Raw genomic sequence first — 15,559 nt, forward strand, 5'->3', positions numbered from 1 at the left:
ATCAACCTGCCCTGAAAATCTGGAGCCAGCTGGCAACCCTAGCTGGCCCAGTACCAATTAATAGCAGGTCTCAGCATTATCAGCTCAGGTCTTCTACAGTCCCACTCCTCATGCAACAGCAACACCGTGTGGCCACATTTATGACAATTGAGGATTTCAGAAGGAGACCCTTGGACTGGCACTGACTAAAGGGAGGGGTAGCCTGGTGGTTAGAGCAGCACAAAACCTGGGTTCAAACCCCACTACTGCTGCTGCTTGTGATCTTGGGCAAGTCACTTCACCCGCCCCAGGTACAAACTACCCTTTGGGGTTAGGGAAATACCTACAGTGCTTGCATGTAATCTGCTCTGAAGTGGGGGCATGCAGAATATAAATACAATTTAAAATGGGGGGGGGAAAGCACAGGGAAGTGGTGAAGGAAGCTTCATGACCACATCCTTGCATTAGTGCTGACGGAGCTGAAGCTTTAAGAAGCAGGAGGAAATAGCCAACCCCCTCAGCCTTTTCCTCAAACTGCCTGGTGAAGAAAGAAAAGCAACGACAGCACTCCTTCCTAAAGCCCACCAGTTATTCTTCAAGACATTAAGTTAGCCATGACTCCAATTAGAGTCTGGCATGGGCAGGTAGGTGCACAAGGCAGAGGTCTTGGGAAAAGCATTACAAGTTATGGCACCTGCACCTTTTTGACCAGCGAAGGGCAGGTAGAGACACTGCAGAGCGCACTTGCCTGGTTGTTTTCACACAGATCCAACCCAGCATGACACACAACACAAACATTTTTCATGCACACACCCAATACCAAAAGTAGCCTGCACCGTGCTCCCGCCCGCATGGGGAATCTGCAACTTCCAGCTGTTGTCCTGCTTTTCTGAGCAGTTGTGGCAGACCTATGTTTGTTTTTTAAAAATTCACAAAAATGAATTCAAAATCTTTTTTTTTTTAACCAACCAAACAAAAGAAATTTACAAGGATTCCAGTTTACTCCAGAACCAACAGTGGCTAGAATGGGTGATTTGGTACATGGATTTTTTTTTTTTAAAGGGACTCTGGCTGTACAAAGTGAAGCTTTCAGACACCAACTCACAGCGCCTGTGTGTACAAGTGGATGTCATTTCCGAGGACAGCATTGACTGCAAGAGATCTGCACCAGCTCAGAATAGCCAGACCTCACAACCCTGCTTCCCTCTACCAGCTGGAATGCAATAATGTGTCCGAATTATGTAAACAACTACAATTCAGGAGGGCTTGCCAGATTTCCATAAATGATGGAAATGTAGCACCCTCTGGCGTTCCAAAAGGAGAAGTAGTTTGTGATCTAACAGACCTACACCTTTCCACCCAAAAGCAGCTCACTGCCATGTAGAATGACTGCACTTTGAAACATATCTATTGCTGCGTCTCTGCTGGCGAGTCATGCACAAGGGCATTTGTACACAGCTCAACAGCAGCTGTGCTGTGCTGCCACATGGGAGAATATAGAGTTTGACCCAGGGTCCCAACCACTGCCAGACAGAGGGAGCTCTGGTATGTGGACCCTGCCCAACGTCTGTCACTGTGGATGGCTGGGTTACACATGGAGAAAAGCCCCAGCCCCATGGAGGACAGCAAAAGAAACAGAGTGGGGAATGTAGTCGTGCACTAAGGAGTCCATTTCAGAAGCCGTTAGAAGCAGAACATGCTCCCACTGTACTGCTAAATTCACCCGCAGTTCAAGTGATGCACCAAAAACAGGAACTTTCAAAGAGATGAATTGGCAACAGAACATTTTTTTCTCAATCATTTTATTTTTTCATAACATAGTCACCACATACAGCTTTCCCCATCACATCATTTTCAATGATCACCTGAAGTCATGCAGCAGCTTCACAGGGAAAGGGTACCACAGGGAGCTTTAAATAGAATATCAGTCAGGCAGGCAGCCAAATTCAAAGGTCTTATTAATCTTCATATTTAAGGGCCTCCATTTGATTGTGGCTTTACCTATTGTGCGTCCTGAATTGTCCTAGGAGTCCTGAATAGCCACAGGTTGTGTGGCTGCTTTACCAAGAACTTCAACTGCTGCAATGCGCTGTTCTCATGTCAACTCCCCCAATAAAACCAGCACTGCCAAAGCAGTAGAGCAGCTGAAATGCAGATCAGAATTCATTTTCTATGGTCTTTCCTCCAACGTTTGTTTTTAAATATAGGACTCAATTCCAAATCACACACCGAGGGCCAGAAAATGTACCTGAAATCCACTAGGAAAAATAAAATATACAGATACAAATATTGAAAGGGAAATTCCATGATCAAAATGTGAAGTTGGTTTCTTGTCCAACGTTTAGACACATGAGAACCACAGTTTGGCTTACCTTAGAGGTTTCTGGTATGGCTGGGAGCATCTAGTCTATCAGCAGCAAGCAATATTAGTAAAAAAACAACCAAAAAAAAAAAAAACCCCTACCGCTCGCAAAAAGGAAAGTCTTCCTCTGCTGTTGAGGGCAGCTTGCAGCCCTCTTCAAAGTAATCTCACAACCCACTAGCTTTCAGTATTAGTCCAACTTCGAAGGTAGATAATAAAAAGGCTCTTAATCTGGTGCATCCTCAAGAAAGTCATTGTTGTATCACTTAGCAGAACATCCTCAGTCTTAGCACAAGGTTAAACTGGATTCAGAGAAGATAACATCTTTTTTACTAGTTGCTTGAAAGAAAGGGCCAGTTCTAAGGGGACCAAGTGCATCCACTAGCATGTTTCTAAGGATAAGTGTGTTTCAAGTGTCTGCTAGCCTTCACCTCAGAATGCACTCGTAGCAGGGCTGCTTGCCTTCTAAACTAAGGCTCGTGTGCAGAGGTTGATTTCCATTTCAGAACCCCGCCTTTGGGAGAAAAATCAGAGGTGATCATCCTTACAATATCTGTGAACAGATGTAAATGGCAGAAAGGAAAACATCTCCCAATAAATACGTTACTTGCAGTATTTCTACCCAACTTTTTGAAATCCGCATTTCCTACAAAACTAGGGTTTTTATACCACAGAAGCAAGCTGCTCAGTGTTTTTTGCTACGTTGATTCACAACAGAATTAAAAGTTGAAAGAAAAATACCAGACTCTTCCAAAGACAACACCATCTCAGCTCGATTCACTACGGCTTCTCTCCCGTTCTGTGTCTATGATTCCCGTGCAGTCCGAGAACATTGTTTTACCATCCCCTATAGTAGGGCTGGTTTCTAACAATCAATTTCTAAAATAAAAAGCACACTCCAGAAACAGGCACAATTTGGTGAGGTCTCCCAAACTGAGCAAGTATCCAAGTTAAACAATGAGAAGGGGACTGGAAGGCGTTCTCCACCAGGGCCCTGCACTGAAGGAATGAGAAGCACAGCAATGGAGTCAAATTAACTCAGGACAAAGATAATCTTTAGAGGTGACAGTAGTGCCTGTAGCCCATTTCTCAGACATGATTGTAACCTGCACTGTAACTGACAATGCATCTATCTGAATCATGTGCAGACTGACAGAAGGGGGAATTTGTAATTTAACTCAATTTCCTGAGAATTTACAAAGGAAAAAACAAACAAACCAGGAACTATCAACTGCCAATCTCTGGATCCAATTCATAAAAATGTCTTCCTAAGATGGGAGAAGTACAAAAGGATGCTTTAATAGTGCTACAGTTCATAAATAAAATATTTTCAAAGTTTAACAACTGTTAAAATACTGGAAGGACTAACAGCATTTTCCATAAATGCAGAGCAGCTTAATTTTCTGAAACATTACTACAAATCCATCAGGAAGAACTGGTAATGTGCTTCCCGCTTACCAATATCCTGTTGAATACATCAAAATTACAAAAAGGTGCCATTGATTTTTCATAATCGCCTGATTGCTGTTTAAACACTAAGCACACAGAAATTCAAGTAATGCAGCTCAAACATCTGTTAATACATTCATCACCCCAGCATGAACAATGTGTATCCAGATATGAAAATATTTTAAATGTATTGTGTAAGGTCACTGTTTCACCTTGTAAGAGTAAGGCGTGCCCTAGGGTGAAAGCAGGGAAGCTCAGGATTCAAATCTCACCAGCAGTAAAACAGGAGAAAATCTTTAGTAAATAAGCCCCTTGGATTGTATGCTTTCTGGGGCAGCGAAATACTTACTGCACCTAAACGAGGCTCACCATGAGCTACCAAGCAAAAGGCGTGAGCTAAATCAATTTTTAAAAATGCAAAAGTGTAAAGTCAAAGACTAGTCAACTTTAGACAGAACTGAACAAGTCCAGAGCCGAAAACCACCTTGTTTTTGTCACTAACTGGAGAATTAAGGGGTTCAGCTCATGTGACCTCATGGTCTAAGAGTGAAGAGTAGGGATTTTTATTTAGACAGAGATATACATAGGCGCCTTCTTTACATATCTGCCTGCTATTGTCTAGAGCAAGAGTGGACAGACCAGTGCTTCAGGTTTTCATCACTATGCATGAGATAGATTTGCATACAATGGAGGCAGGGCATGCAAATCTCTCTTCTTACCCTGAAAACCTGATTGGCTAGGTGTCCCAAGGACCGGACTGAGAACCCCTGCTCTAGAATCTGCTGGTAGCATGTTCAGAGCACAGTTTACCAATTTCAATCTCTGAAATCTGGTAAGCTTCCTGAACTTTCAGAGGGATTGCTGTGGGTAAACATTTGAAAATGCCCTACTCTATCTGGTAGGGAACAGTGGCAGTGCTAGTGGAGAGATTTCATTTTGCAATCCGAGTACGCAGGGTAAGGAAATTCCCATAGCACCAGATGCTGGCACAGGACATTTAAAATGCCACTAGCTGGCCTGCAAGCTACGTTTGGGGGAAGGAGAGGCCCGAAAATAACCCTCTGCTTGACTTGACTAGATTGCACGCTGCATGGAGCAGGAATGCCATCTTAGGTATTCTTATGCCTAGAAATGCTGTAGAAATAAGGAGTTGCAGCGGTTGTTAGATTTTCTAAGATAACAAAAAATGGATAAATATATTAGGAGAAACCAGCATATGGGGCTTTATGAACATAATGGTGAAACTGTACATATACAATATGCTAATAATCCTATGAAGAGAACCAGAATGGGAACTACAATACCTTAGTTGTTTTCCCTGATTTACAAAGTATGCAAGTCCTTTTACCATGTCTAACCACACAGATGGGCCCTGGGAGTTTGCTAATGTAAAGTGCACACACACATTACACTATTGCTGCGGCTGGCGGAGGAGGGGTAAAACAGCATGCAGATGTGGACCTAAACACACCCAAGGAACATGTCTGTTTAATGTGCTTTGAATCCCTTATGTACTTTATGGCAGCTCTGAGGAGATTCATTTATCTGAATAACTGGTTTTGAACCTTGCCTGCCATCTGATTAGCTGAGCCATCATTCAGTCAAAACCCTATAAAATAGCTCCAGCCTAACACAGATGGACAGAGCCATCCCCAGACTGCTCACCTCTGTAGATGAAAGGTCCAAATTTTGTTTCAAAAGCTTTACTAGGACCAGGGCTCACCAATTCCTCCTTTCAAAAACAAACCTAAATAAATTGTAAAGCCCTGACCCAGAGATTGGTCACATTTCTTGCTTTTAAACAGCCCAGTTCTGTGCAGGCTTTATCCCTATTCTTGGTCAGAAAATCTCAAAGGACCCAGGCCAGACAGACAGACTGCTGGCACAGGCAGGGGGCTTTTCATGCCTGGCTATTTAGTTCCCCCCCAAGTATACAGTACCCCCGTGTACCCAAACATGTCCAGAACAAACTTTGTACACAAGACTGTAACAAACTCACCACTACCCAAATTAACTTTCCTCAAGCTCATATTTTGGAAAGGCAAGTTAATAAATCTAAAATCCAACTCCGTGATGACTGACACCAATTTATCAGTAGGTAACATCCCCACACACTATATAACTATCTCAGACTAGGAAAAAAAAAAGAAAAAGTTAATTTTAAGGAACTTCAGGGTCAGGGAAAATCCTTTGACTACAGGCCTAACTCAGAATATGCTTTTCCCCCATTCTGTCTCTACAGGAGAACTTCGATAAAGCTCATCCTGTGGATTAATCCTAGCTTTTCAATTTCTGAAAAAAGCTACAATAAAACCAGTTCCCTGACAATGTTAAGTTTTAACTTTAAATGCTGAAAAAAAATACTAAAGATAGGAAAAGGCACACAAGCAAACTGACAGTGACTGCTTCTTCATGCATAGCCAGGTTTTGTCCTATTCTAAGCATTACAGATTCCAGGGAGCCAGCTTTAGGTATTTGATAATCGTTTGTGTACTTAGAATATTGAGTTTCGGTTGCAGGGGGTTCTCACACTGTGCACATTTTTAATTATTCGTATTTTATTGTTCACTGCTTTGATTTGTATCAGAAGAGTGGGTAAATAAATAATTAACTAAAGTGTTCAAGTATTCATGATTTGATTTGCTGATTTCAATACAATTGCATGAATTTTACAGGTACCACATGAAAAACCCTTGTGGATGATCAAGACCTTTCGGAACAGACTGCTCCTGTTTTATCCTTAATAAATAAGAATCCATGGATTCCCAGCAAAGGGAAAAAAAGATTAGATACGTATTAAAAAAACCAAGCTTTTCAAGTGTCTGCAAATAGCCTGATAGAGCTCGAAGAGGTAAAGCAAATGGCTTCAAAGCCTTTGGCTACTCAAGAGTCCATTTTGGACTCAAAAAATAGTGAGAGCTTAATGCTAGCATAGCTTTAAAAACTGAACCCAGTGGTAAGTCAGACTGGGGAAATGAAGGCAAATTCTTACAGTGACATAGCACCTGGCGGCTGCACACCGCCATGCAAAGGGTTCCTGAGTAGAGTCTTCCGCTCTCCAGGTCAGCTGGGCAGGCAGAGGTCACAACGCACAGACAGGAAGGAGACATGGTCATTGCTCAAGGGTGACACCTGGTGGCTGGATCGGGACCTGTGATTACAGAAGCCCTGCTGCATAGTTCCTGGCTGAGGAGAATTGCTGCAATGACCAGACTAACTATGTTTTGGGGAGGGATATAAAATCCCTACATTGTTGCAAAATGAAGGCTCCTGGCAACAGATTCTGAACTTTGTTCCAACTTAACTGGAAGTAGAAAGAAGCAGGAGGAAGTTACTGGTTATACACGCACAGCATTTGCAAAGTAACTGGAGAGAACTGCATCCTACGTGCCAGGATCAGTGAGTGCATAAAAGCAGTGCAATATGGGGTTTTTTGACTAATTTAGTGCTACAAAAATCATGTTCCTGTGAGTATATTCTATATTTACAAGCAAACACGTGCATATAACTATCCCTGTCTGGTATTCTGCAAGTTTCACATTTAGATAAACCACAATGTCAGACTGTGTGACCATTTCATTTTTGGGGAATGGAGTGGTGGTGTTTTCTACAAACAATACTTCCCAAATAGATGAGACATTTACTGGCAGTTACTGCCCCCTGTCTGGCGGAGCTGAAAGGTCACAGCAAACCCAAGAGACTTTAACCCTTGCTTGGCATGAAACAAGCCCCATCCATTGCACAAGGTGTAGGTGTGGAGAGAGGGGAGGGGGAAATAGTGTTGCTATAAGCCACAACAGGGACAGGAGTTCATAATGAATATGCATATTATTTGTATGCAAATATACCTCCTGCACATTCATGCGGATGTCTTAAACACCAGGCCAGGACTGGAGTTTCCTACCCCCAAGCTATAGTTTGTATTTGATAGGGCTTTTAAATGTTCAGTCCATATGTTTTTTTTTAAGTTGAGACAAAACATTAGAACAGCAAAGTCTGTGAAACAGAACATTTGACGTGTTTCGGTCAGACTGCTCTCCCTCTAAGTGTAATATGCTTTTAATACTGAAGACTCAAAAGTATGCTTTTAAAACCGTAGTCAGAAACAAATCCAAAAGCAAGCACAATAATTCTCCTTTAAAACAAACTCTGATTGGATTTCTTTCATGTTTTAAAAATGAGCTTATCTGAAACCCAGAGCCTTCTGGATCAGTGAGGTAGTAAGCTTATTTCCCCTCAGATGTCAGTCACACTTCCCCAAAGTTAGTATGTCCACTATCCCTGGCATGCTCTCGAGCTTCTGCCTGTCCAGTTAACCCTTTCTGGCAAACCATGCACCTCAAAGTAAAACGATTCACATCTGTAAACTGTCTCTTCCTTCTCGCTTCATCTGCCAGTTCCAAGGCTTCAGCAAGCACCACATCATCTGTACAGGAGAAGATAGTCAGTGGAGGGATGTCTTTTTCAGTAAATTTACGCTGGAGGGGATCATAGTGGATCCCATCATAGATCAGGAGAACCCGTTTTGTGTACCCAACATCTTCCCCAAAACGATCAATTCTGACTGACTGAGTATCCACCACACATATTTCACACTGATAGAACTTGGACAAAATGGAGATCTCGATGGCCCCGCCCCAGGTGTCCTCCCTGCGGATCCAGTCGCAGTACTCCTCGTTAGTCTTCCCTAGCACTGCTTGACAGTAATACTCTGGATCACTTGCCACAATCTGAGCTATCAGACTCCGCATTTCTGGCGCACAGGCTGGCTCATAAACCCCACCTTCCACCACATAATATACGCTAGTGAAGAGGCAGGAGTTGTCAGCCGGCACCATCTTCCTCGCAAGCTCAGGCAAAGTTTCTCTCCCAGGGTCAAGGTGAGCGGTCTGCATGGGAACAGAAGGAGACACTGAGGCTGGCTTGGTTTTGCTTTCTTCCACTATGAGAGTGTCACCTGGTAAAATAACAGAAGAAACCAGAACTGGATTAGAAGCAGAGACTGACAGCAGTTAGAATTATCCTAACAGCCCGCATAAGAAACATCAGCAGATGCACCACTTTTCAAAGTGAACCTCCTCTCATCTTTCAGCTTTCCCTCCTACCTCTAACAAAACCTTGGCAAATTTTCCACAATTTTATTATTCAGACAGTTCAATGTCATATCAAACACTTTTACTAGTGTTGCAGTTCTTTCAGAATGTCTACTGTTCAATACTGCGATCAAAGTTACAAATTAACAGACACAAAAAGGCTTCTTCAGATAAAAACACTGCTAAACTTCACTTTTCAGATGAGCCTCAATCATCTTCCTTATTCAACTAAACTTTTGTTTTCAATACTGCTTGTGCTGTTCCTGTGCAAGAATAAACGCATTGACCAGAATTTCATGTGAATGAAGAGCTCAGCCCCTGAACAATCCTTGCTAAGTGTCATTTCTCTTTCAACTCAAAGAAATTAGACAGTACCAACAGGAATCTGTTGCCAGAAGATGTGATCAAGTTGTTGAGCACAGCGGAGTTTAAGAGGTTTGCACAAGCTCCTGGAGGAAGAGTGCATAATATTACTAGCCAGGTAGACTAAAGAAAGCTATTGCTGTGCCTGGAAGTAACAGGAATTAGATCTATTTTATGGGGGTCTTCCATGTACTTGCAAACTGGACTGACCACTGTCTAGACAAGATGCTGGACTTGATGGACCATGGCAATTCTTGTGTTTTTATAATCTGGTCTAGTCTGTAGTTACATTTAAAATATGCCACAAGTAGAAGGATTGCCTCTTTCTACTGCTGATTTGTAGGTTTCTTTTTTCTTAAAAGAAAATCGATGATTTTCAACTAGAATTATTAACTCCTAAAATAAATACCAATTTAGGAGGGATGGAGGGAATGTTGTGGTATCAGGAAATGGTAGTCTCTCCCAGACAATTGAAGAGGATTTTAGTATTGCATCCCTAGAAGATTACCCTATTGGGAAACATTACTGGATATGTTTTAATCAAGTGGTAAAGCTAGGAATGGAAAAGACTGGACTTACAAAAAAACACAACTATTGCATCTGCATTAGATCCGGCACAATACTATAATGGGTTTAAGTCTTTCCTTACAGAACAATCTTTTCAAGTAAGTTTCAGAATCCAGGACATATGTTTGGTGCGCCACAAGGCTATGCACTTCCCCACATCTCTTAATTAGTTTCTTGCTCCCTTAGCCACGTTCATCCAAAGTGAGGGATTCAGCTACTACAAATACAATGACATCCAGGTCTGAGCATCCTTTACATCAGCTTCAGTTCTGGATAGTTTCAATGAATGTTTGGATGAAACAGCTTGCTAGTTAGGAAACCATACATTGAAAGTAAACCCACAAAAATCAGAAGCTATTTGATTTTCAGGCCATGACAAATTCAGGCCAATGCAGAACTTTATCCACATTTGAAAGCAGCAAGGTTTACACTCACAAAAGATGTGTTTAAAAATCCAAGCACCACTTAGCATCCTTGTATGGAAATCCCATGCAAATCAGGGCATTAAGCAGTACTCCCCGACACAGAAAGGTGCACTGGCTCAGACCCAGGTTTTAACACCAGAAACTTTACTCCAGCTTCCAGTGTTGCTGTGCTGGCATGTAAAACCAAGGGATTGGCAAAAAGCAAAGTAGTTTTTCCTGCTCTGGTCAGATAAATCCTTCTAGTGATAGGGTGACATAGAAAGGGTTAGAGGGGATTTATGAGGGATCAGAAAGTAACAGTATAATTGTATGTAACAAAAAAAAAAAAAAAAAAGACTGGAAGACCTAGATTTCCTATAGCACTATGAGCCATAAAATTATACTGCTTGTTACCTTCTGAACACCCAATCCCCCTCCCCCCAATCATTGGAAAGCCTTTTGTGTTTCCCTTATGGCAGTCACACTATTGCTAATGGTGCAAGGTAATCTTAACCATTCGTTTCTTTCCTCGAGTCCTAGCAGACTAGTCTGACTCCTGGAGTATAGATGGGCCTGCAATTGGACTAACTTAATACATTTCTTAATTAGCAGCCATAAGGGAATCAAAAGTTTTTCTAATGATTGTGGGGAGAGGGATTGATGGGTGTTCAGAAGGGGACAAGCAGTAATAATTTTATGGCTCATAGTGCTACAGGAAACCTAGGTCTTGAGTCATTTTTTTTGTTCCATACAATTATACTGTTACTTTCTGATCACCCATACATCCCTCCCTATTATTCTGAAGCTACATACACACACGTCCGTGTTAACCTTTATTTCTGGGCATAATACATGAGGCAGCCTCACCGGCTTGGACTGGGCAGTCTTTTGCAATGCCCCTCAAAGACGTGGCTGAAGGCTCTCACCCTCGCTTACTGCACAGGGAAGGAAGGAAGGAAGGCCCGGTACCGTCAGGCTCCGGCCATGTGCCGACCAAGAAACACAGAAAAGAGGTAAAAAGGAACGCATTACAGGGCCCAAACGAGGGCGAGTCCCGGCTTTCGCTGCCCCTTACCCGATCGGATGGCACAGTCTCCCAGACTCCTCTCGTCGTCGCCCAGCTCCAGCCGCTGGGGCGGGAAGCCCCGCAGGATGCGCTGGCGGTCCCCGGGGATGCCGGTGAGGGCGGTGATGCGCTCCTGCAGCTCCCGCAGGCTAGAGACTTCGCTCAGGCCCTGCAGCAGCTGCGTGCCCTTTTCACTCTTACAGCGAAGCCGCAGCATCGTGCTCCTCGGCCTCTCCCCCCCGGGGCCCGCCGCGCCTCGCGCCTCGCGCCACCGCCGTCGGCGGAACAATGGCAACCGCACCTCACAGCCGATCGGCAGTCCCGCGAGAGTTCCGTCGCCAGCACGTGACCGCCCCGCCACCTCGCGCCTGCGCGCCACCTCGCAAGCCAGCGTCTTTGACGGGGAGCTCCCGCGCGCCGCCAGCTGATTGGAGCGCGGCAGCCGCGCCCCCACGTGCTCTGTCCAACCGCCGCGCGCGGGGCCGGCCTGTCATTTCCGGTTTGCGGCTTGGACCTACCGCAGAGGGAGTCTGGTGTCCTCCTGCTGGCTGCAAGGTGAGCGGGAAAGGAATAAGACAAGAGGGACAAGGGTAAGGCTGAGGAGAGGGAGGGCAAGATGAGGAAGAGAGGGTAAAATGAGGGGGAGGGGGAGGGGGAGGGGGCGCGGCATATAGGTGAACAGACTGGAGGGACCACGTGGGTCTTTTTCTGCTGTCAGTTGCTAAAGCATGATGAGAGACTGCTGGAGAGAGAAAGGCGGGAGGGCAAGGTGCGAGACTGAAAGAGGAAAGGAGCAACTGAGAGGCGGAGACAGAACCAGAGGGAGGGAGAGCACTTTGTAAAATATTTTATAAAAATGGGACAGGTCTCTCCAAATAGTAGCGAGCTAGGATTAACGCCGTGATAAGAAAGTGGCAACACCTCATTGGAGAGATTAAACGTGTGGAGGGGAAGACTGCTACAGCCTGCACCTGAAAGCAGGAGCTGTGCAGGAAGCGGGTGGCTGAATGGGGAGAAAAGGGTTTCAGACACTTGTACTGGTATGTATGTATGTATGTATGTATTTAAAGCTTTTATATACCGAGGTTTAGCACATGCCTTCACCCCGGTTTACATTGAAACGAAACAATGATACATAGAACAATTTGAGAAACAAAAGTATATGCATATAGCATATGGAGTAGGTTGTAACAGGAAATAACTAAAAATAACTTAAGTCAAATAACGAAAATGAAAATAGAAACGAAAAACGAGGAAGGTATATACAAACTCGTGCTCTGAATACAAGAAAGTATGAATGGGAAAAGAAGGAAAAAAGGGATTTATAAAAATTTTATAAAAAATTGATTTATATTCTGTTTTTCTACATTTCAAAGCAGAGTACATTCAGGTACTGTAGGCATTTCCCTATACCCAGAGGGTTAGATTTAAGATTATGGCGCCCGTAGGCAGAGGACTGGGAAAGGGAAGTTTTCACCCCTGAAAATCAAAAAGTAGTAGGGAATTGTCCCAGGTTTCTGGTGCTTTCAGAATTTGGTGCCCTAGGCACTTACCCTTGCCTAAATCTGACCCTATTTACAATCTAAGGACCTGATTTACTAAGGTTTTCTCCCATTCTGTGTCTATAGGGAAAATGCTTAGTAAATGTGGCCTTAAGTTTGTACCTCAGGCAATGGAGGTAAAGTGGAGTGACAGTGGAATTTAAACCTTGGCTTACCTGGTTCATAGCCCACTGCTCTAACCATTAGCATATTTAAAGACAAAGGAAAAAACTGCAGCAGTAATGATACCAGATATTCTGCATTATCGTTAATGACTTACCTTTTCACACTTTGTGGTAATATTGTAATCATTGTAATTTATTCCCCAGTTCCTTGATCCAAGTTTATTCTCCCTGTTCGATGTAATCGCATTCTTACATACTTGTTAATGTTTAATGTAAACCGAAATGATATGTAACATTGCTACATGAATTTCGGTATATAAAAATGTTAAATAAAATAAATAAATAAATAATGGCTTACTTCCTTTCCTTAGTTTTTTATTTTCCAAAGTTATCTGATCCAAGATTTTCTTCCTTTGTGTTAAATTCTATTGGTTTTAAAATTGGAAAGTATATTGATGATTTAAAACAATTATAAAAATGTTTTATTTTATTATTCTGAAACTGTATATTTATTTTTATGTTTATTATTCTACAGAAATCTAACTAAAAGTACTGAGTGGTATTTTGACCAGCGGAGATGTCTGGCGAGCAAGGTCAGAGTCCAGGAAAGAACCAGGACCAATATAATAACAATGATAAGAAAGTATCAAATTCCCGTGTTACGGAAAAGAAGTGCTGTAAGTATCAATTACCACAGAGATGCAGCATTTTTCTTTATGACTGGCAAGATATTGCAAATGTTTTGTTAAGTACAAGACATGAAGGAAGAAAAAAAAAATCCAAGACTTAGAAAAGGGATATATTTTATATATTTGTTGTAGTAATTTTAATGTTTGATTTTGCTGGGTTAACATAAGTCCTTGAAGTAACCTCTAGCCTCTTTTTGGATTTGCAATGGCAACATTGGACCAGGACCAATTTCCAATATTAGATTTCTGTCCTGAAAGGTTATTAAACGGGATGATGATTGTCCATCGAATCACGTGGGTGACAGTTCATATGTATGTTTGTACATTTCTTTTGCTTTTCTTGTACATATAAAGAACTTTGTTAGTCATATTTTTTTATTTTATTTTTATTAAATTTTTCAAAAATTTATAACATTACATTATAAATGAAATACAGATATCATAGGTAGGAATTTTCCCATCAAAAAGAAAATTGATTAATTCCAATACCATCAATCCTTAAACCTGTTTTATTACAGGTAAATATGAGCTATTTAAGGAAAATTAAACGGTTAACCATTAAACATATAAGGGTCTAGACCCTTTTCCAACAAGAAACAAGAGTTTTACACTGTTTAATATATTAATACTACTTGCTTCTAACCATTCCTGTGGTTCCTGAGGTATGAGAACTCAAGAACGTCTGGAGCTGAGTCACTTCATAAAAAAATGTATTTATGATTTAAGTGAAATATTTCACATTTACATGGAAATTTGAGAAACATTCTAGCATCAATTGCTTCTACAGCTGGTCTAATATTCAAAAAACTTTTCCTTCTTAACTGAGTTGACCTGGCCAAGTCTGGATAAATCCAGATCTTTTGGCCATGGAACTGTAGTCACTGTTTCAGGAACAATCTTAAAACTGCATCCCGATCCGCCGTAAAGACAAAGGTCACAAATAATGTGGCCCTTGTCTTTATTTCAGTGTCAACCGATATCTCCAACACTTCGGAGAGATCGATCGGCTCCTCTGTTGTTCCCACTTCTGCTGAAATACCAGGTGCAGCCCTAATTGGCATATAATACATTTTTGAAATTACAGGCATATTTTGTTGTTGCATCTTCAAAACTTTTATTAAGTATCTATTAAACATTTCCTTAGCTGATGTCAATCTAATCATTGAAAAATTCAAAACCCTAAGATTCAGATATTTTGTTGTGTTTTCCAAGTATTCCAACTTTTTATCTTTTATCTATTCCACTTTTACAAATTTTTGCTGAAACACTTCTACTTGTTCCAAACATTTTTCTGACTTTTCTATATTAATTTTATTCAAGGTAACTGAATTTTCCAATTTAGAGAAATTTTGTTGTGTACTAGTAATATTTTGAGATAGATTTACTATTGCTTTCTCAAGGGATTTTATTGTAATCCATATAGAACCCATAGTAACCTCAGGTATGTCAGAGGGTATAATTATATTCATCTCCTGCTTAGGCTCTCCATCGGTTCTCCTTGGCCCCTAGAGTCATATTATAAAGGTATGCAAGGAACCCACAAAGTATGGAAATCCCCAATTTTGAGTAACAGCACCTAGAGATAAGGACTGCCTTAAACAAGAAATGAAGGCCTCATCCCTCATTCTGCAGTATGCATTTAATACAAAATGTTTGTTTAGTTTGGACTCTGTCTGAAGCCCTAGCTATGCTAGTTGTCTTGATCACATCCTCTGGCTATGAATTCCACAGCTTGAATGTGCATTGCGTGAACAAATGCTTTCTCCAATTTGTTTTAAATCTGCTACTGTTAGCTTAAAGGAGTGTCCCCTGGTCTTAGTGTATTACAAAGGGAAATAGCAGTTCTCTAATTTCCTGTTCTACTGCACTCATGATTTTATTGGTAGGCTTCATGTACTATATGTGCAAACTGCTAAATATC

At 41.8% G+C, this 15,559-nt stretch overlaps 2 protein-coding genes across 10 annotated transcripts in view; one reads left to right on the forward strand and one right to left on the reverse strand.

Moving 5' to 3' along the window:
* Nucleotides 1-1,764: 1,764 nt before the first annotated feature.
* LOC115073979 (ubiquitin thioesterase OTU1-like) lies at nt 1,765-11,659 on the reverse strand. The gene is made up of 2 exons (XM_029572999.1): nt 11,293-11,659; nt 1,765-8,747 (listed from the first exon to the last, which is right to left on the reverse strand). The coding sequence occupies exons 1-2, from the start codon at nt 11,498-11,500 to the stop codon at nt 8,038-8,040; spliced, it is 918 nt and encodes a 305-aa protein (XP_029428859.1). The 5' UTR covers nt 11,501-11,659; the 3' UTR covers nt 1,765-8,037.
* A 92-nt stretch (nt 11,660-11,751) lies between these two features.
* The window catches only part of LOC115073803 (6-phosphofructo-2-kinase/fructose-2,6-bisphosphatase 2-like), a 50,968-nt gene continuing 47,160 nt past the window's right edge, over nt 11,752-15,559 (forward strand). For 7 of the 9 annotated variants that reach the window (XM_029572617.1, XM_029572618.1, XM_029572616.1 and 4 more), the window contains exons 1-2: nt 11,752-11,838; nt 13,485-13,626. In XM_029572617.1, the coding sequence (XP_029428477.1) occupies nt 13,527-13,626 (100 nt within the window). In that variant the 5' untranslated portion in view covers nt 11,752-11,838; nt 13,485-13,526. Of the gene's footprint in view, nt 11,874-11,991; nt 12,324-13,484; nt 13,627-15,559 lie in introns of those variants that run through there. The other 2 variants (XM_029572614.1, XM_029572615.1) reach the window with 2 other exon arrangements.

Source organism: Rhinatrema bivittatum, chromosome 12 (genome assembly GCF_901001135.1).
Source record: "Rhinatrema bivittatum chromosome 12, aRhiBiv1.1, whole genome shotgun sequence".
NCBI lineage: Eukaryota > Metazoa > Chordata > Amphibia > Gymnophiona > Rhinatrematidae > Rhinatrema > Rhinatrema bivittatum.